Below are 22,584 nucleotides of genomic sequence, written 5' to 3'. Positions count from 1 at the left end.
TGTCTACCTGTCCAGCTGTCCCTGGGTGGCACGATCCAGGTGTGTTCCATCCGCCAGTGAGGCTGCCAGCAAGGGAGACACCCATGTCCTGAGGGTGCATGCTGCCAGGGACCTCACAGAATGGTCCTGTTTCTCCCTGACCAGTTTGACATCTGCCCATCTGAGAAGGCAGAAATTTCTCATATCATGGGGATTTCAAACTGTGAGATGAAATCTATTTGTTGTATCAAAAGCAAGAATTTGGTCATTTGCAGAGTGACTTTCTCCTCACACAAGTCACAGAGGTCAGCTGGTGTTGGGAAATTCTTAAGTGAGAAGGGAGCTCCTCTTCCTGATATCAGTGCTTGCTCCCAAGTGTTATTTTAAATTAGCAAGTATTAAAGGCTTATTTTTAGACTTGATGAAATAAAGACCATCTTGTTTAAATACGTGTGCATAATATTATCTGTCACTGAGCTGAACATTGCGTTTTCCTCACTAAAGATTTAACTCCAATCTTAGTCTTTAGAAGTTATTCAAAAGGCTTCCCTGCCCTAACTACAGTTAAGATTAGCGGCCTATGATTTCTTAGAGGCAAGATATAACTATTAGCAAACACTGTTGCAGAGAAAAAAAATTGGCTTCACTTCAAGTCAAATTGAGGAATACCTTATTGCTGTATATTTAGGTAGTTAGTAAGGCACCACTGGAGCATAAGGGAGGTCCCATAGCCCAGCCTCTATAGTTACAAAAAAATGTGGGTTTACAAATATTTACATGAAGTTTCTTTGACATCAGCGCTATTTGAAGGTACCAGCAACTTGGAGAGCTTCTATTTCTACCAAACTTAAATTAAGGTTGGTGAGCTTGTGTTTGATCTTCCCTTTTCCCAGCCCCTCTGACTCTGCTCTGCTATGTATATCTTAGGGTGGGCAATAACTCACTAGAACAGACACCTATATGAACTGGAGGAGGCACCACCTGCCCTACACCATAATGCACAGCTCTTTTGACCCAGACACTTGACTGGAAAATGACAATAAAGGAAAACCTTAAAAATTTATTAAAGATTGACTCAGGATAGGTATGCTGAAGATAAGTCTTCTTGAAAACTGCAAATAACACTCTGTGCATATGACATTTAGTCTTAATTTAGCTGGGAGAATACATTTATCTCAGAACCACAGTGAACAACTTTGTATTGTGTAAAGTTATTTAATTTCCACTGCTGCAATATCATAGAAGCAGGAGCTTAGCATTTAGTTATTTCACTGTCTCATCCTGAAGGGAGCTCTTCACCTGTTAACATTCTCAACTCCTCTGCTGAGGATTGGTTTGAAAGTCAGTTCCTCACCTTTCAGCAGAAATCTTCCCATTAACTTTAAAAGAATTTATTTTGTTCCTCCATGCCTATGCTGCTCATGAATTTCCACAAAACTGTATGTTACATATGCAACATATATGAAAGCATCAGCCTGATGTCTTAAAAAGTCTGCTGTGCCTTGCTTTTGAAAGTTGTGAAAGCACTTCTCCAATTATGAGCATTTCCTATTATTATTCTTTAACTCCCTTCTCTTTATCTTCAGGGTTTGTTCCCTGTGCCAGATCAAGTGTTAAGGGATAGCTTACTGAACGCTTATACATCAGTTAAATGCTCTTTAAAGGGATACTCCAAATGACACTCAAAATGCAATGATCTTTGTAACTAAAGTCCATACCTAAGGTGACATTAGCAGCAATATTTTATGTTCCTTTTACAAAGCCACCACCCACCACGCAGTGAAACATGATGTTTTTGTGAGTGTAGTCCTGTGTAATGTTCTTTTACTTCTTTTTCTAGGCCTTAGTTTAGTATCTCTCCCACCAACCTGGCAGTAAAAACTTGCAGGGCTGTTGTCGACACGTTGACAGCTGTACTTGAGAGGAGCAATGTTGCCACCTAGTGAGCATTTAAGATGTGCAGCGTGTGCGTTTCTGTGCACATACCGTCCAGGCACTGTATCTTACCAACATTACCTATTTAAAAATGACAATCAGAATAAATTAATATTTCAGTCCTGTACTTATTTCAGTTCATGTGACAAAACTTAGAACTTCTGCTTGTTTTAGAAATTAATTAAAAATGTGCGTAAAATGGTATTAAAAACAATCTTATCCATTTTAAAGCATCACAATATAGTTCTTTCAAGTGAGCGCATTTCTAATCCATTAAAGTAATTGTATAAAATTAGTCCTTTTCTGCAAAGATAAGAATGTTTTCTTGCATGATCAAGCTTGACAAAATATCTTCATTCCATTTAAAATCAGAAAAAAAGCAATTAGAAATCAACCATTTGTAGCAGTAAATTACATATCATATATCTTATATATTCCTCTATATCATGACAATATTCTTAGAAATAACACTGTGCTGTGAATATTGTCAGATTAGAAGTCACACTGAAAAACCAACGTAAATCTAACGGTATAAAGAAAGACTACTAAGTCATGCTTTTGCTGCCACTTGTAAGAATAGCCTTTTGGCTGATTCTCTGTTGTATGCTTTGGAGGAGAAATTTCAATAGCAGAAGAAATGGTAACAGGTTTTCTGCAAGAAACTCTCAAAAAAAAAGAAGGCTGGAGCAAGTGCCAGAGGATGGAGGGCCTGGGAGGTAGGAAGGAAGTGTGTTGTCATCCACACACAACCTGCAAGGTTGTCTTACTCACAACCTGCAAGGAGGCAAACTGCAGACGAAAATCAAGAGGTCAAGACAATGATGCTTTAGGAAATCACTGTAGTATATGGAAGCGGCATGCTGTCTGCCAAAATTGCTTGATTTGAATTAGTGATTATATGTTGCTTTCTTCTTCATATGAGTAAGCTCTTTATTAGTTTAGAGTCAATCCTCCCTGTCCTTAATGTTAGTGTGTGGTGTTTCGGGGCAGTCAGCACTAACAATGTACATACTTGTACTTTCTGAGAACTTAATCTGGCGTCTATATTGCATTTCTTTGTCATTCTGAACAACATTAGTTGATCATTCCTTAATCCACAGGCACAAGAAAGCCAACAGAAGTTTGAGTTTACACATTTTTTTTCCTTTTCCCATGCAACATCCTAAGTTTGACTTCCCAAGGCTGTAGTTCACTTTTTCACAGTGTTCACCTTCTGTCTGGTAGACTTCATCACTCACTTCATGGTTTTCACTGCTTTCCACTTTGTTCCTGAGAATAGTGTAATTCTGCTTAGTTTGCATTTTGTGATGCTGTTCCCAGCTCCATAAGTAATGATATCTTTCTTCAGTCCACTCAATTTCATATTATATTTCACAGAACAGCAACAATTCTTTTATGCAAAAGTGAAAAGATATGAGAAAAAGTTGAAGTGAAATGCACAGGAGAGGAACATAGGTGTGTGTAGTGGAAAAATTCAGTGCTACAAGACGTAGGGCTCAGACAAATGCTGAAACTGATTATTAGAATACAGATTTTACAGTGCATTAATCTTGCACAGATCAAAGTCACATGTAAATGGGAATAGTTAAAGCAAGCTATTAATGCATGGAGCCCTGTCTTGTGTTCCTTTTTGACTGGATGAATATTTTTTCTTTTGGTCTTGCATTGCTTATGCTAACCAAATTGTTTCACTTTCTGGCACTATACGCTAACACCATTTCAATAAAACTTATTTGCCAAACTACAGGAAGATAGAATCATTGTTGAATATTTTATTATTACTTTTTAAAACGTTACTATAGATAGACTGCTTAAATCTTTACAAAAAGTGAATTTTAAGCCTGTAACAGTGAAATAAGCACTAAAAGATGCATTAACCTCTCCCGATCTTTTGAAGACTATGACAGGGCAAACCCTTCCAGTCCTGGTTTAAAACCATTGATATTCCAATTATTCCACACATATTTCTAGGTTTAATAGAAAACAATTTCCACTCCAAGTATTGTTTGCTTAATTGTAAAAAATGAAACCACTTTCTTGTTTCAGAACAGCCTCAATTTCAGTATAAAGATCTCTTTGTGTAAGCTGTGCTAGAAGAAGCTAGGAAACAGCTCATCTCAATAAATATTTTATAATTATATGGTGCCTTTAGAGTCCATGTTCCATAAGCTCAAGTTATTGCCTTGGTTAGTAGTGCCAATTAAGTGATTTCTAATTAGTACAAAATATATGTTTTTTACTAAATTGGCTAAGACCTGGGAGAAGTATTATTAAGTAGAGACCTTTTAGCATTTATAAAAATTCTCTAGGATTTAAAAGAATTCTGTGTCCATTCTCTACATTCATTAAGATAAAGACTTTCAATTGTACTGGCATTTCTAGTAATTTATTAGTGAATAAATTCTTTTTAGAAAGAATTTTTAGAAAGGCAAATGAAACACTGATCTACTTTGAAGGAGAGAGAGGAAATAGACAATTCACAGACATAACATTTACTCTTCGTGACAGTAACCGAAGAGTAACTTGAATAACTTTGAATAACTTGAACACAGGGAAGGGTTATTCACAAACTAGTTCTAGCACTCCTAGTCTAATATGAGTGGTTTTGTGTTTCATACCATCTTCTTAGGCTGCATATTTTATAGCACTACAAATTTATTAAACAAATAGTAGTTATGAAACTTGCTAGTATGTTTATAATAATTTTTGAAAGGGAAATACTCTGCATCATAGAGTTGAGAATGCCAAGGAGAGACGAAAAATGTAATGAGCTTTTACAACCACTTTTTAGAAAAAATGTTCCTATTCTTCTGTGGAAAAAAAAAGTTCAGACTTTTAAGCCAGTTAATTTAAAAAATTGGGACCTATTGTTCATGTTTGATAGCAAACACAAGACATACTTTTACTTTATTCCCTGTGTTGCTGCTTCTACAACTGGCAAAGAATTTTTTGATGCAATCTGTGCAATGAAACCAGTTTTCAAAATTTTTAATTTTGCAGTCTTAATGCCCTTGAGTCAGGGTGCAGAATAATGTCGATCCAATGCTATTTTGGCATTTTTTTGGGTCCTAAAACAGAGATTTTATTTAGAATACTTGGCTGGAGTTTTGATAGTTGTACAAATTGATATGCATGCTTACAGCAGTCAGCCAAAGCTGTGGTGTTATTGCAGCATTAATTCAAAGTGGATCCCTGCGAGAGCTCAACTTAGGATATAAGCTGAGATGAGCTCTTAGCTACCCAACTGGATCCTAAGGGTAAGTGGCAAATTAAAGATTCATTATTCATTTTAATTGAAGAAGATTATCAGTGTTTTAGGAAGCACACTTCAAAGTTCTTCATTTCCCTGTGCAAAAGAAGGGAATGCTGAGAAAAAAAATGGAGCTTCTCCTGAGAAAAGAGAGACAAATGAAAGAACTAAGGAGCCTGTAGGAAGCAAATACTGCCAAGTACTGTTGATAATTTCTACTTAACAAGCAAATTTTACAGTTGGTGAATGTTGTGTGCAGTCCATGGATTGCATCCATCCCCACCAGCACTGGATTTGATCTCAAGCTGGAGATTTTTCTCAGTATTCTATGTTTCTAAATATTTCAAGGAAATGCACCAAAAAGGCAGGACTGACTTAGTGGCTGACAATAGATCCCTGTGGGTCTGTGCTATGCTGATTTTGGTTGTTACTATCTAGGTTGCAGTGTTCAGTTTTCTCTATGTATTTTGGATTTCAGCAATTCCTACACTGCTGATGCAATAAATGTTTGAGCAATCATAATTTTTTCGAGACTGTCTTTTGTGAGGTAACTGCTGAAATCTAAAATAAAAAAAGCACAATGGGAGGGTGGGAGGAAGAAAAATCAAACCAAAACCAAAACCAAATAAACAAAGAAAAAGCCCAGCAGAGTAGCCAAAACTGGAAATAGAAAGGGTTATTTATTATTCTAGAAGTGGTGAGATGTAATCCTAAATTCACGTGAGAGGTGTATAGCGCTTCTGCAGTCTTTCTATCTGCCCAATCCTTATGTCAGGGCTGTCCAGTGCTTTCTTAGCTGCTGGCCCCCTCCTATGAAAGGAAGCAGCAATGTCAGACACTTGGGTTCTTACAAGTTTTAGAGAGGAAACTACTTAAGAGGCAAAGGGTAACCTCAGCGAAAGGCAGAAACTGCAACCAGTCCCATGTTCACCCCAAAAGGCGGTGGCTGCTGAGCAATCAAACTGACCAGACTACACATTCATGGTGCCTATTATCCACCCAGACATCGGGGATGGACGGCCATTTCTTTTGTTGAAATGGCACTGTTCTCTTTGTGGTCCTTCTCAACTTCCTGGTCTACAATTTTCAATTTTCAGCTTCTTCTGGACATCTACTACTATGCATTAGACTTTTTTTTCTCTTTTTTTTTACTGCTGCATTGCAAAATCCCAATTAAATTATCTCCCCATTCATCTGGTACCTTTCAGGTCCTCACTAGCAGTACCCCAGCTGCTGTGACAGGAAGGGCAGCACTCCCCCAGCTGCGGGGAATGGGGGCCAGCCTGACCTCTCAGACTTCTGCTCTCCAACCGTGCCAACCAACACCATCTAGGTTTCCTTGCCACCCCTAAGAACAGATGAGTCTCTACAACTAGAATAGTGGGCCGTTGTAGAAAGCCAGACAGATATATACAGGACAGGAATGAGGTTCAACAAGGCCAAGTGCTAGGTCCTACACTTTGACCACAACAACCGCATGCAGCACTACAGGAGGAGGATGGAAGGCTGAACATGAGCCATGTGCCTGCCCAGGTAGCCACGAAGGCCGATGGCATCCTGGTCTGGATCAGGAACAGTGTGGCCAGCAGGAGCAGGGAAGTGATCCTTCCCCTGTACTCAGCACTGGTGAGGCCACACCTCAAGTTCTGGGCCCCTCAGTTCAGGAAGAATATTGAGGTGCTGGAGCAGCTCCAAAGAAGAGCAATGAAGCTGGTGAAGGGTCTAGAGCACAAGTCCTATGAGGAGAGGCTGAGGGAGTTGGGATTGTTTAGCCTGGAGAGGAGAAGGCTCAGAGGAGGCCTTATCGCTCTCTGCAACTTCACGAAAGGAGGTTGTAGCCAGGTGGGGATCAGTCTCTTCTCCCAAGCAACAAGCAATAGAACAAGAGGTACAGTCTAAAGCTACACAAGGGGAAGTTTAGGTTAGACATTAGGAAGAAGTTCTTTACAGGAAGAGTGACTAGACATTGGAATGGGCTCCACCAGGGAGGTGATGAAGTCACCGTCCCTAAAGGTATTTAAGAAGAGACTGAATATGGCACTTATTGCCATGAGGTGGTTAAAGGTCAAAGGTTGGACTTAGTGATCTCAGAGGTCTATTCCAACCTAGGTGATCTTGTGATTCTGTGGTTATTCCATGGCGCATTTTGTTTGGGTGCTTCTGATTTTTCAAGACCTCATATTGGTTATAACTACTGACTGTTTTCTCGATTGAGTTGTTTCTGCTTTATCTCTCTGGAGGCAAATACTTTTTTTCTGGATTTTAGCTTTATCTGAAGCATAGTGTTTGTACAAAAAATGTCTGCTTTCTAAAATAAATTTCAAGGTACCAATACTAAGGAATCTTCAAAATTAGAGCCAATCTACCTAATGTAAATGCTTCCATGTCCTAGTGTATGCCAGAGTTTGGACACGGGGAGTGTTATTTTCTGTGGACCATGTTTTCCAGAAAGAGTCAATCTGCCAGGATGTGGTGTGCCTTTCAGATTCCCTGTTATCATTTAATATCAAGTTATCATGATGGACAGTAGGAGATTTAGCCCTAATGTACTAAACCCAGTATAGAGGCAAAAGGGGAGGAGTAAAGCACCTAATCAACACTTACGTCTGCATTTTGTGTCAGATAAGCTTTACAAATTCTGCAATTTACAGGCTAGAGTTGTTATACTGCTGGTGGTGTACTGTCGGGGAGGCTCAGGAACTCTTTCCATTGGAATTACTAATTTTCACTCAATAGTTGCAGCAGTTGGTGCCTAGAAAATAAAATGTTGCTGACTTTGATTCTCACACCTCTGTGGTCAGAATCATCTCTTTTGTTTTCCTTTTCATACAGCAAACCTTGCAAGCCTGCTTTAGTTTATGTAAGATGGAAGCTGAAGCATTTCAAGGAGACATGCAGTTCACCCTGGAGTCACACAAATGGAATTGCCTTGTGTAGTCCTTAAAGCCTGTCCAAACAGGATTGCTAGTTGTGTACATGCAGTTTTTCAGTGAAACCTATGAAATTTATGGCCTAAGATTTTTGAAAGCAGAATAAACTAAAAGTCAAGACTGACAGGTGAAGTCACTGTAATAGACTCCTCTAGCTTGGAAAAGAGGAGACACATCGCTGTTGATTATCTTCCCAGCAGGTTACCTTCACAGGCTTGAGGCCACAGCCTCTTCATCCGGGCAGTATCTCTCCTTCCAGTGTGTGTAGATGTTTACTTGCTTTATTCATTGTCCATTTCTTTCTAGTTCTGCTAAAAGAATTAATCTGTTGAAGTCAGTGGTCAGCAACTTTCAGAGCTGCCAGGTCTCACAGAAATTTATCATATTTTGGGTACAGCACAGTACCTGTGACCAGACGGGTTTACATTACATGTCAGTACATTATTCCCAATGGTTTAGGAATGTCTTTCTGCATGGGGTTTGCCAAGACATGTACTGATTCCAACTTCATTGGCAAAAAGATGCTAAAATCTCAAAATGTGAGAAAAAAAGATGGTTATGGTCTGTGAAACCCATTGAGAGTGACGTTCTTGGCTCTGCCTGCATGGAATCTTCTGTTGCTGGACAATCTGAGAAGCCAAGACAAGCTTATACTTATTTTACTTTTTGCATCATGCCAGCTAGGCCACCCAGTGTATGCTGTATTCGCATAAAGCACCTTCCAGGGACTTCAGCGTGGAGTGTAAGCAAGCAGGCTCCTCTGCTGCTTATGCTGAATGAGCAATTCCCTCATTCTTTCAGACCCAGTGTACGCTTTCCATCACATACTCAATATTGCTTAGCCTGTGGCACAAGAATTTCAAGTCTGTCTTACACCTGATTTCTCTTCTGATGTCAACATTCAGAGCTGCTGCTTGCTGTGATTGCCTCAGGCCTTTGCAGATCTAAACAGGTTTTAATGTCAGATCAACATAAGCTCAAGAACATAAGGAAAATATGTATGGGGGTAAACACAGAATGCCATCCTACAAAACCCTGAAGAGTTTCTGAACTCTTCGTTCCTAAGGTAAACACGTGAATGGTAGGAAAAGGAATGGAGCTGAGGAGCTTTGCAGTAATGGAGACCTTTACTAAAGTATGTTTTGAAGTCAGTGAAATCAAAAGGTCTTGTTTTCAGATTGTTGGCATAGGTCACCTTATCTGATTCAGAATCATTACATTATTACATGTGAAATGCTTACATTTATTGTAAACATTTTCTCTATGCCAAGAGTGTGAATAGCCTCACAAATTGTAGCTTGTGTAACAAATTGTGAGGCTAGGAGAGCTGGGCAAAGAAGCACAAGAGAGAAAAAGACCAGACAGTGGCTGCAGAGAGCAAAAATCCTTCACCCTTGAGACTGCAGAATTGTAATGCAAGTTGAAATGTTGCTCCTGCGCTGTTTCTTTAGATACAAGGCTTAAATGTTCCTCTGATCATATCTCAGTTCTCTCCAGTTAAATCCTTCTGGGAACATAATTGACAAAAAATATAGCTTTAGTTGAACTTCTGCAATTGGGTTTACAATAGCTAAGTATGTTTCCAGAAAGATAATGTACTTAAAATGTAAATAGAACAATCTGGGGGCAAAGTTCTGAACTTTGATCTTTCTAAAAAAGGTAGGTTTTGCTTGCATTTCTTGGTTAAAGAAATGCAAATAAACCTCTGTTCATCCTTTTAAAAAATTGTTTAAAATCATAATCCCTTTATTCCAAGATGCCCATTTATCTCTAAGATTTTTATTATGAAAGGCAACAGCTTATTATCATGTGTTAAGAGTTTCATTCAACCTTCCATAAAAGAACAGTGGGAAGATCACTGTACTGACTAATATACACTCTTGGTTATCTTTATGCCTGAGTCAATTCTTCCATCAGAACACCTAAATATAGAGTTGACCTTTAAAGGGATACCTGTACAGATTCAATTGAGCAGGTTTTATTTTTCTATACAAACCTGCAACTCATTTGTGTTTTCTTCACCACCTTTCCACTGAGTCTCAGCTTATTAACCATGACAGTAGCACAGGCGTCTGTCCTTTAAATAACACTCCTATAGCAGTGTTTACAGAGAGCTTATACATGATTACATTCTTGCTTCAGCTTTTCTTCTTGCTGGTGTTTTTAAATTCAGTCAATATTTGCCCAAAGAGACAGTCTTGTTTTGGAACTCCAAGCTCCAGATCCATACACTATGTGCAAACTGTTGAGGATGTGAACAAGTAAATGATGACATAGTTCTTTCTACTTCCCATGCTCAGGTTTGGCTAATGCATTACCAGTGTCCTTTCCTTTTTTTGACAAATGTTTTCTGTGCAATTCCAGTTCTGCTACAGGCACTTCAGTTCATTTCTGTGCCTTTGCCTTTGTTCCTTTGTTTGAAAGTTGTTTGGCTCAAGCAATGTCTTCAGGCTGAAGCACTGAACTTCATTAGACATGTAGGCCCAAAGTTGCAAAGTAGGAAATAATCAGTTTTCTGTAATATGTTTTATCAAGACATTTCAACTTCCAGTGTTAATGAATTCATACTGTAAGTTTTTGTGAAAATCTTTTTGAGCCACTCAAATGGCTTAAAGGGCAAAGGTCTACTTTAAAATACTTCTCTAAGTTTACTCCTTGTTTCAGTGTGTTTCCAGGGCAGCACTGAATGCTTCCCTCTCTGCTTGCATCTTGCATTTCATGTTGTGAAGTAGTTTCTAAGGCTGCTGTTTCAGGACAACTTTAAGGTAACTTAGTGCTGTATATGAGATATATGTCCCATATCTCTCCTTCTAAACCCCAAGATACTAGTTTTAATTTTCACCCATTGCTAAAATCAGTCTCCATGTTCTCACTCATCAAACTAAATCAGAAATTGATCCAGCTGAAAATTACCTTGAGAAAAAAGATACCTATTTCCTGTTTCTTTATGAGTCATCTCAAGGTAATGCTAATGTCTATGTCAAGTTTCAGCAGTAAGTCAATTTCTGTGAGACCTGGCAGCTCTGAAAGTTGCTGACCACTGACTTCAACAGATTAATTCTTTTAGCAGAACTAGAAAGAAATGGACAATGAATAAAGCAAGTAAACATCTACACACACTGGAAGGAGAGATATTGCCTGGATGAAGAGGCTGTGGCCTCAAGCCTGTGAAGGTACCCTGCTGGGGTGACAATCAACAGCTATGATCTTCATCTTCTCCAGCCTAGTAGAGTCTATCAGTTACTGCACAGGCATGAGGCAGACAAAAGTGATTGGGTAACCAAATGGCAAAAAAAATATCCAATTGACATGTATTTAAGCACCTTAAAAAAAAAAAATCACCTTCTGAATGAAGATTCTGTACAGTTTAACAGGAATCATTTACTGTGATGGTCCACTGTGTACAGATCCACTGTTTATCAAGATCATTTGGCTTGGCATACTGAAACACTTTGCAAAAATCATCTTCATAAATTTAAAAAAAAAATAGGAGAAAGGCAGCATTGGAAAGAAAAGATTAATTTTGTTAGAGAACATTTTCCAACAATTTCAATGTTTTCAACGTTGCGCTGTTGCAAAATCACCGTTCACTTCTTCATGCAAGCTATTTTTTATTCTCCTCTTCACAGATCGAATTGCACAGAATATCATTAAATCTCATTTGGAGACTTGTCAATATACAATGGAGGAATTGCATCAACTAGCGTGGCAGACCCACACATATGAAGAAATTAAGGTTTACCAGAGCAAGGTACAGTCCTGTAATATGCTTTTCCTTCTGCTTGAAATAGTTTACAGTGTAATTTATTTAGCAAGAATACACTAATGAGTTTCATATAAGTCAAAATAGACTTCTAAATATCTCTGAGGAACTGGTTACTGAAAGCAAAGGAGTGTCACTTCATAGAAAGAAGCAGCAGTTTTCCAGCATATTGGCATATTTGTGTTGAAGCTTATGTACGATCATGGAATCCAGTTTTCCATTTTTGTTATAACAGATCTAAAACTTATGCAGAAATTCAGTTGACTTTAATGTGATCATGACTGGATTTGTTGTTTTAAGGATTTTAAGAAAATAAGACAATGTAACTTTGTTTCTGTATAATTTTAAAACCATATCTGCTTTTTATGTAAATAACAAAAATCTGTCACTCATATACAATAGATAATGACAAACTGAAAGTAATCCTTAAATTACAGCTATTCAAGATTGGGTGGAAAAATCATCTCATTGCACTACAATTTTGTTCTTCCTCTGCGATTCTCAGGTCAAGTTCAGTCTCTTTTCCACTGGTACCTCTTCCGATGTAGTCCAGTCAACAGAAATCTCTGTGCCTCTTGCACTATTTTCATTAGCAGTGAGTCTTTGGTCAGAGTTCAGTTGGTACGTTAATTGGTCATGTCAGAGACAGGAGAGATTCCAGCTTGTTCTTTGAAATCTGAGGGTCTATGGAGAATTAGCAGGAACAAAAGAACATCCATTTATGTTTACATGCCTTTGTGTGCAAGGAAAAAATTATTATCAAGGAATCAAATTTTTATGTAATCCATTTTCAGATGGCAATATTACTTTAATTATATATTACTTTTAAGTTTCAAACTAGCAAAAATATTCTATTGATTAACTTAATATTACTGTGCCACTTCTTACCTAAGTGTACTCTGGGATGGTTACATTTTGTGCTGCTATCCTGCACAAAAGCCAAAGTTAGAATGACGTTTTAACATGGGGAAATGCATTCTGCTCCTTTGAAGAGGAAATGCCAGAGTTCAGATGACGGTGCAATCAGCTTGTAAAACAACCTTCTAATGAAAAGTGCTGGGTACATTGAGAAGCAGAGATACTGCTAGCTCTGCCTGAGAATGGGAAAGGAGTCTGGGGAGTTTTCCTGCCTGCAAAGCCACCTGAAGAACTTAATGCATTGATGTACCTGCTTGCTCACCACTTTGCTTTTCATGTGTGTTTTCCCGGAAGACCAGAGAAGCTCTGTGGCAGCAGTGTGCCATTCAGATCACCCATGCTATCCAGTATGTGGTGGAGTTTGCAAAGCGCATAACAGGCTTCATGGAGCTCTGCCAGAATGACCAAATTCTCCTCCTTAAGTCAGGTGGGTAAACACCAGAGGCTTGGAACTAGTTTAGCATGCAGCACCCTAGAAATGTGCTCAGCTGTCTTGTTCTGCATTTCATTTTAAATTTGAAGGAGCCCTAATTTAAATTTAAAGGGGCTCTAACAGACGCCTAACTCTCTTTCATTAACCTTTCTGCTTTTTTCTGCATTATTCATGTTACTGCCTTGAAATCCCCTTCCCTCTACAGTCAGTTGTAGGTATTAAGTGCATACATATGCACAACCATTGCAAAAACTGCAGTCTCCAACTTGACGTGGTGGAAGGACCCTGCAAATTGAGCTGGTCCAATCAGTCATCTGCCACCCCATGAAATCACTCAGGCCTGCCTCTGTGGTCATCTCTAATCTTTTTAATGAGACTACAGAAATATCCTACAACCCGTGCACAGGAGGGAAAATCCCTGCTGGTGCCAGTTGGTTTCAGAATAAATGAGAGCAGATTACAGCAGTGTGCTCCAGCCATGCTCTCTGTGCATGCTAGGTTTGCATGTGTGTGTGCACAAGGGCAAGGGGGAAAAGGCTTTCCTTACTTGTCAAAGAACTTGATAATTTCTGACCTTCGGAAAAACCATGACAAGATTTATCATGACTATGCAATAACACTGCCAAACTCAGGAAGACAAAATGGCATGACCAAGTGAACCACAAGAACCGCAGCTGGTAATTAACTACATTTACCCTGTCATATCAGTTTCTTGCTCCCTTCAAATGTAAAAGGTAGGATACTGTGTGAGGCAGCTCATTAAAGCTTAGGTTTTCCTGTTTCAAGAAGGCTGAAAGCCCATGTTCAGTACTCTGTACACAAAAGACTGCATCTCAGTGTGGGGCTGGACTCAGGTGAGCACAGGTGCAAAGGGAAGTGATACAGGGACCCTGGGAACACAGGGACCCTGGGAACAGGCAACCTTCTGGAAAAAGGGAGTTGTAGCACAAAAACTGTTCTTTAAAATCTCGTACTAATTTTGAAAACTCTGTAGGTACCAGTGCACCCCTAGGAAACCTCCTTCCTTTGGCTGGCAAAGCTAACAACACTATTGCACCTTCAGGAAAAATACATTTGACTGTACTGTCAGAAAACACTATTAAGCTTTGACATATAAAAATACATCAGATTTTATTTTCTGTTCTGCTGTTAACACTGAGTAGGAAAGTCAGGACTTCTCTCTCAAAAGCATGTTTGCAAGAGAATCCTCATATTCATATTCAGAGTTCATTTTACATGACATTTGGATTTAGTTAAGGCATGCTTAAAATTTTTGCTTTCATTTTCTCAACTGCATATTTTTGCACTTAGGAAATAATATGCAAAGATAAAGAAAAAAAAAAAAAACAAAACTATTTTAGGGATGATCTTGACAGTGCTTTAAAAATGCTTTGTGATGATCTCCCTCTCCAGCCAAATTAAGCTGGGATTTTTATGCACATTGAATGAAGATGCTTTTTGGTACTAAAAAAAAGGTTTAATTGTTAAAAATATTTCAAACTGAAATTATTTGCCCAGGTCTAAACTCATATTTAGTCCTGTCTGGGGAATTTTTTTGCCTCAAAGGGGGAAAATGTCAACTGAAAGAAAAGGTTAGACTGGACCAGAAATGACCCTTTTCTACATGCAAAGCAGACATAAATATTTTTTCTGTCATTCAGAGAGATATAATCAAGATGTCTTCAAAGAGTGTCTAACCCTGCTGATGACTCATGTCTTCCCAAATACATTCTTGCCATTTCCTACACTTTAATATTAGGCAGTAATATATGGTTCCTTTGCTCTTTTTTCTGTCTGATAGGCTGCTTGGAAGTGGTTTTGGTGAGAATGTGCCGTGCCTTCAATCCACTCAACAATACTGTTCTGTTTGAAGGAAAGTATGGAGGAATGCAAATGTTTAAAGCTTTGGGTATGTTGCTCTTCTTCTTTTCAACCAGTTACATTGAGCCACATAGCGAGAGATTTGTCTTTATGAAAATAGTGACCCACAGTGAAAATCTCCAGTAAATGTTGAATTCCCAAGCCTCCAAATGTCTAGGCTGGAACAGAAAACAAAAAAAAGGTGAGTCTACTAGCTCTTAGCAGTGATAGGTATTTTTCTCTCATAAAAAAAGAGCAGCATGAGGGTTTTTTCAAATGGATTTCTTTACCATCTGAAGTTTTGATAAAACATGAGTTTATGGCAGGAGCTGAGCTGTTTATCTTCCCTGTTCAGTTATGCTTGATGTATCAAATCACTCCCACTAATTGTGTCCTGAAGAAGGCAGGATGTATTTTGCCCATCCAATTGATATTATCAGAAATTTTTCACGACCACAGTCAAAGATTTGAGATACTTCCTTCAAATGTATATATCACATTGGTATACAATTTTCTTATTGTGTATCATACGCAAAACACTCTGTATAAGATTAAAGCATTTATGAATGTGTATTGGTTGATTTATTTTGGTCTTTATGATCTTTTCATAAATATTTTAGTAAATAATTATATATATATATATAAAATTAGTAAAATTATATACAGGAAAATTATCTTTCATACCTCCTAAATTTAATATCTATCTAGAAATAGCAATTCTTTCCAAATTGGGAAAATAGTGCTCTTTTCTAAGATGTCTGTACAGTTTTTGTACTTGCCCCTAATTCTTGATAATTTTTTTCTTCAGTGTATGTTTTAGTGACATTTTCAGGTTAGGTGGAATTTTAATAGTTAATGAAAGGCAGACATTCACTCACAACTTTTGTCACAAAAACAATCCCTTTTCATGGCAGGTTAAAGAGCTAATTTCTAGCATTGATTTTGCTCTCTTTGGTCTGCAGGCTCTGATGATCTGGTAAATGAAGCATTTGACTTTGCAAAGAATTTATGTTCCTTACAGTTGACTGAGGAGGAGATTGCCTTGTTTTCATCTGCTGTTCTGATATCACCAGGTAATTTTTCATTCCAAACACCACACTGCTTGTTTTTTCTCTTTGGCCACCTCTATTTCTACTTACTTAAACAGATGTTTAAGCTGTATTAACCAATGTTAAGCAATGTATTAAGCAATGGAAGAATACCTGAATTACCTCAAGTACAGCTCACTCTCTGTTTGGTAGACCATTAGGAATTACACATACTGGAAGTAGATCCAAGAGTGTGGGGTAACAGACATGGAGCAGGATTGAGTGAAAAAGCAGTGAAGGCTAACATTCCTCCAGACCACATACAGAGAAACATGGTACTCAAGGAGGTACATGTTTCTCCTAACTTTTTCTGGGAACATAAACCTCACAGCCCAGAGCAGGTTATATAGCCCATAACTATGATGGGCTTTTTCTGTGGGAATAAGAACATGAGCAGCAAAATCTATACAAGGTCCTGTCTGAATTAAATTCCAGGTGAGATAGTGTGATTATAGGTGCAACTTCATGCTCTTTCCATGTCTTCATATTATAATTCTGCCCAGGCAAGCATGCATTGAAGTGAGTGATGGCTGGCTGACTACAGAAAAGACTTTTGTGATTAAGTTGACTCAGAAGGTGGATCTAGTAGACAAGCTCACAATTTACTGTGGGATTTTTAAGTATACCTCAGGGAATGTAGATACCCAGTTTCCTCCAAGGATAACCTCTTGAAAGGCCTTACCAAAAAACTCACCATGAATTATTTCTCCAGCTTTTTCTGCTAAAAACTTCCTCTAGGTCACTTTGCCCTTTTGCACATCTATGGTATAGATTATGATAGTCAGAATTATATTAGCACAGATGGTGTCAACACGTTCATTCTCATCATTAATGACACCTACTGAAAGGACTCTACTCCTTTTGAGTTTGACTTTGAGCAGTTCTTCCCATCATCTGTGCAAAGGTGAAATAGTTGAGCTGGTGGCTCTTCATGGTGTTAGGCCAGGATATTGCAGAGATAAAACAATTACCATTTCCACCTCAAAAGTGTCCCAGCTGTGCAGGCATGAGAGTTGCCTGTCACTACTTCCCAGAGGTCCTGACTTCCTCTAGGAGAGTAGACTTGCAGTGTCCTTGTGGTCCCTGCTCATCAGCCCTCCCTCGGTTTGGAAAGACACTGTGAGTATGACAGAGAGATGTGCTTGCTCCTGGAAAACATCAGATGGACAAAAAAATTCTGATTAATTTCTGTAGTACTACATCTGGCCCTTTAGTTTGCAAGCAAGAGGATACATGCAGTGTCTCCTATTCCTTTTTTAAAAAGAGAAAAAAAGAAGCATAAATGCTTGATTCATGCAGACTGCTTATTTCTCTAGTCTGTGAGCATGTGTAACTTTAGTCATAAAACACACAGTAAGAAAGAAGCGGTGGGCTGCAGCGGCATATACATGAGTGAAAGCAATCTCTCTTCCATAAAAACACAGCAAAGTTAGACTGAGAGTGGGAAGAAAGGGAAAATAGTCCAGATTGAGCTGACATTGAAATTTGCCATTTATTTCCTTACAAAAATGGTAACAGTAAAAATTAAAGAACTAAATATTTCCTTCCACACTAGATGTTCTGTTTTCTTCACAATAAAGAGTTTCATTATGGAAATGTCACAGAAGTATTTGCACCAGTCCTTTCATCAACTAATATAAGCTTACCAAGATTCCTTATGCATATTCAAGTTTCTTTTCTACAGAAGTCACCGCCCTGAAAGGTGGAACTTGTGCCCTTGATCTCAGTGTTTGGGCAGTTTACAGAAAACAGAGTGGTTCCATAGTGAGTAAGGGACCTAAGAACATCCGCTAATAGATTTGCTAAGGTTGCAAAGCCCAGTGTCAGACCTATTTTCCATCTAATTCAGAGCACAAACCCAGATTTTCCAGTTCAGAGTATGTAACTACACTGCTTGAAGGTGATTCTTTAACTTGATTTCTGATTTCAGAAATTAAAACATTGTAAGAGTCCATAAAGGTTGCAGAGGCATCTCTACCTGCAAACTTGCCAGAGGAAGGTAGTAAGACACTATCCTGGGTGCCCCCATATGCCAGTCCCTCTCCTGAAATTCTGACTTGCCATGTTCCTTCTTTCCATTTTAGTTTTTGAAAAAGCAGCTGTTGTAAGCTTTCTACATCTTCTTTCCTACACTATTATGTAATCTAGTGGGCTGTGCACTCCTTAAAGATACACAAGTTCAACACTCAAAAGGAAAAGTATGTAACTGAAGCACTGCTTCCTTTATGGGTAGTCACTCATCTTTTGGCTTTTTCCTGCATTATTGTGAATATAGCTAGAGTTACCTGGGAAATTCCATCCAAATTTGCAGATGGTAGAAATCACATTTCAGGGGGTAGAAACCACATTTTGGGAGACAAACTTAACATCCATTATAAAAATTTTACCTGGCTCTTGTCATGAATTTAAGAACTCCTGTGTAATATACAGCATACTTATGACAGGTGAGGGATTAAACCTGTCCTATAACTGCCTCAATTTATTTTTAAGCTTATTTGTGTAACAGCAAGTAAATACTTTAAGGATAGGCCTCTATGATAAAGCTTTTTAGCTCTAGATTGCCACAATAGGCATTAATTTAATGCTGTTGAAAGATATGTTTTTTCAATAGCATAAATTTTGGCACCTAACCTGTGAAGTCTAAATATTGCTATGTGCTTATTGTGTAGACAGTGCACATGCTCTCAGCTAATTCTGTTTCTATGGCCACTGATGGCACAGGATCCATTTGCTGCAGCATTATCTTCTAAGCTTTGCATAAAGATTATTTTCTTTTCTCAATCATCTGTTAAGTAGCTGAGGTTTAGAATCATAGATTCATAGAATTAACTGGGTTGGAAGAGACCTCCAAGATCATCAAGTCCTCCTTGATCCAACCCCACTGTGATTACTAGATCATGGCACTCAGTGCCACATCCAATCTCTGCTTAAAAACCTCCAGGGACGGTGAATCCACCACCTCTCTGGGCAGGCCGTTCCAATGCCTGATCACTCTCTCTGTAAAGAACTTCTTTCTAACATCCAAACTAAACCTCCCCTGGCACAGCTTAAGCCCATGCCCTCTTGTCCTACTGCTGATTACCTGGGAGAAGAGACCAACCCCCACCTGGCTACAACCTCCTCTCAGGGAGTTGTAGAGAGTGACGAGGTCACCCCCGAGCCTCCTCTTCTCCAGACTAAACAACCCCAGCTTTAGTTTTGTCTCTTTTCACAGTATTTGACAGTGAACACTCCTCATATACCCCTCTCCACAGAGAGTCAGACAAATGACAGAATTGTATTCCTCCTGGGATGAAATGCTGCTTGGCTCCAGACTGTGTGGCATCTGTGCTCGTTGAAGCAGTTGACTTGTATAATTTCTATGGGTTATTTTCGTGATGGGGATTGTGTCTGAAAGAGCTGTAAAAGTAAAAGGACTTTTTCCTGTACTTTTCAATTTGCACATGAAGATTCATGCCCTGTGATAAAATAAATTTTTGTATTTCCTATTGGAAAGTTAAAATCTATATCCAAGAACTGGTCTGGATTGAGGGAAAAAGAAACAAATTTGTAGCGTGGGAAAACAGAAAGTTCAATAGTGCTGCAGGCAAACTGTATTAATCGTTTTGAACTGTCTTGTGGTCTGCTACTTCTCTTTCTGTGTGTTTTTCTCCAAAAGCTGTGACTTGTGAGAATATAGATGTGAAGGACAACCTCCTGAATTTGAGCTTTGAGTTCAGAAGAAGCCATATGGGTTTTAAACATCTGTATCTGTAACTGTTATTCTCCTAAATAATCTATTTTGTGTTGTTTAAAAGAAGAGTATTTTTAAATAATGAGAAATTTGCAGTTCAAGACATTCCAACAGCTCATAATTCTTTTGAATTATTAAAGAAATTCTTTTGAAGGAAGCCAGTTTTTTATGTAGAATATATTTGGTCTCAAAATTTTAGCCTAGTAAATAATGAGATATATTTTATTTAAATAATTGTATTCTCTTATGTTCAAAGAACTGTTTTGATCAATGTTTATTATTTATGTATTAAGACACCAAGACAACATGACATGTTTATCACCTAGTCAGTATAAAATTAGAAAAACATTGATTGTACCAAGAGAGAATAATAAATTCGTTGGGCCATGTTTCACTTCTATTCCCATCTTTATACCTAGCATCCTGTTAGATGCAGAGCCAACATTATGTTCCTGTTTGTTTTGTATACTTTAGTTAAACACTCGGGTGATCCTTTAATGTGTCAAGACATTTTGCCTCTGAAACCATATCTTCATTACCATGCAGTCCTTCCTCGTGAGAATTATGATTGCTGTGAATGCTTGCCAGCGTGGCACCACTGTGTGCACCATGAGCATGCCCCACATCTGCACATCCTTTACCTCTTGTTTTCCTTTTTCTCAGATCGAGCCTGGTTAATAGAGCCAAGGAAGGTCCAGAAGCTTCAGGAAAAGATTTACTTTGCACTTCAGCATGTGATCCAGAAGAACCACCTTGATGAGGAGACACTGACAAAGGTAAGTTGTTAAAACAAAACATTGAGCACTCCTCAATCATGACTCTTCTTTTTGTAGCCATTTCTACATGTGCTGCCACATTTACCTAAGATAAAAGGAGCACAATATGTGCTAGCAGTGCTTAGGAGAAGATAGGCTTGTTTGATGGTTGTCCGTCTTTCCTCTTACTCCATTTTTTGTTCAAAGTGTTAATCATTTTAATTGATACCCTATCAGGAATGGGACTGCTTTAAAAAAATAACCCTCCTTCTAAATGCATTTTTAGCACTTGGCTAAAACTTCTGGGACAATTGTTTTTAGGCTTTTATGATAAGAACAATGTCTTGTCTTTTGGATGGAGCTTAGAGTATTTTATTCAGTTACTCAGCAAGATGCTAACAGTTCATTTTGGAAACTGTAATTTATACAAAATTTGCTTCTTTCCTCTTCCTTTTTTTTTTTTTTTATTTTAATGTCTCACAGTTAATAGCCAAGATACCAACAATTACTGCACTTTGCAACTTGCACGGAGAGAAACTACAGGTATTTAAGCAATCTCATCCAGACATAGTGAACACACTGTTTCCTCCATTATACAAGGAGCTTTTCAATCCAGACTCAACCACTGGCTGCAAGTGAAGGGGATAATAGAATTTTCACGTAGTCATGGAATGCATCACTATTAAGACAAAAAGAAATGTTTTCATGAAGAACTTATTAAAAATGTCACTACTGCAACACTAGGAATGTCCTGCACTTAATAGAATTATTTTTCACCGCTACAGTTTGAAGAATGTAAATATGCAACTCTGAGTGGGGATGTAATTTTTCTCTCTCTTTTTTTTTTTTTTTTTTAACTGACAATGAAGATACAAATATAGGACACTGTGTGTAACCTTTTTTTGAATTTACTTTTACTGGGGGATGTTTTGGGAGACAGCTGTTCCTAGAATTTTATTGTAGATATACATGAGAATAGAGCAGTACTTTGCAGTATTACTCTTGCTGTTTATTGTTCAAATATTATTTAAGGAAATTCCACTTATTAGATTGCCTAGTTCTATGTTTTTAGATAGTTTAATGCATGTGGAAATTTGTAACTGTCTTGGAAATTATGGTGCATATATGGAATACACACATATATATATGTGCTATATACTTATATATATATATGAATATATAGATATATATATGTAGGTATTATATGCATACATGCTGTAGCTTAAAAATCACATGCCTACATTTAAAGGATTCTCAGCCCAGCTGTAATGTATTTCTTAGTCTCCATGTAATGTATTAGATTTATTTTGGGCAATCAAGATTTGCTTTGCCAGTCAAGAGTTAAATTATCAGCTGCCAATGTGTAATGACAGGATCACTTCGGAGATATGTATAATGTAGTGCATGTGTACTGTATGTAAATCAAACATCAGGAATGTAACAATGGTGCAAGAGCCATGTCTGGATGATTTTAGTGGAGAAAGGAATAGTTGAGTTTTTTCTATTTTCTCACTGTTGCAGGGATAGAGCATATATAAAAGTGAACATAGGACCTGATGTTAGTAAAGTGTCTGGAGTAAAAATGTAGACTATCTCATATGTACATTTTTCTGATTCCACACATTTTATTTTATATATATTGCTTTGAAAAGTAGTTTCAAGTCTTGGTTTGTTTTTTGCTGAACTCATTAGAAAGATAGGTAGTATGCTCAGTGAAAACCACAGCAAGCCTAAAATATGGCTCTGAAGAGTAGTGGCAGAGGGAGAAAGGGAGGGAAAGAGGAGGAAAATCCAAGTGGGCAAAGATCATGGTTATAAACGACAATATAACTATCACTGTTTCTGACAGTCATCATCTAGATGGGACTGATAGTTTCCATTACACACATACATCTATGTATGTTTTAAACACATGCATATATGTATGTATATATCTATAT

The 22,584-nt window shown here is 38.0% G+C and overlaps 1 protein-coding gene across 1 annotated transcript in view; it reads left to right on the top strand.

Annotated features, from left to right (window-relative positions):
* RORB (RAR related orphan receptor B) overlaps positions 1-22,245 on the top strand; it is a 131,272-nt gene extending 109,027 nt beyond the window's left edge. Inside the window, exons 5-10 of the mRNA XM_027886277.1 lie at positions 11,724-11,845; positions 13,070-13,202; positions 15,010-15,117; positions 16,031-16,141; positions 20,553-20,665; positions 21,128-22,245. Of these exons, the coding sequence (XP_027742078.1) occupies positions 11,724-11,845; positions 13,070-13,202; positions 15,010-15,117; positions 16,031-16,141; positions 20,553-20,665; positions 21,128-21,283 (743 nt within the window). The 3' untranslated portion in view covers positions 21,284-22,245. The remainder of the gene's footprint in view (positions 1-11,723; positions 11,846-13,069; positions 13,203-15,009; positions 15,118-16,030; positions 16,142-20,552; positions 20,666-21,127) is intronic.
* The last annotated feature ends 339 nt before the right edge of the window (positions 22,246-22,584 follow it).

The sequence above is a fragment of the Empidonax traillii genome, unplaced genomic scaffold, assembly GCF_003031625.1.
Source record: "Empidonax traillii isolate 1590-97213 ecotype Southwest subspecies unplaced genomic scaffold, ASM303162v1 scaffold183:size818647, whole genome shotgun sequence".
Classification (NCBI taxonomy): domain Eukaryota; kingdom Metazoa; phylum Chordata; class Aves; order Passeriformes; family Tyrannidae; genus Empidonax; species Empidonax traillii.
The sequence above is the reverse complement of the archived record's forward strand: the minus strand, read 5'-3'. Positions and strand labels throughout refer to the sequence as shown.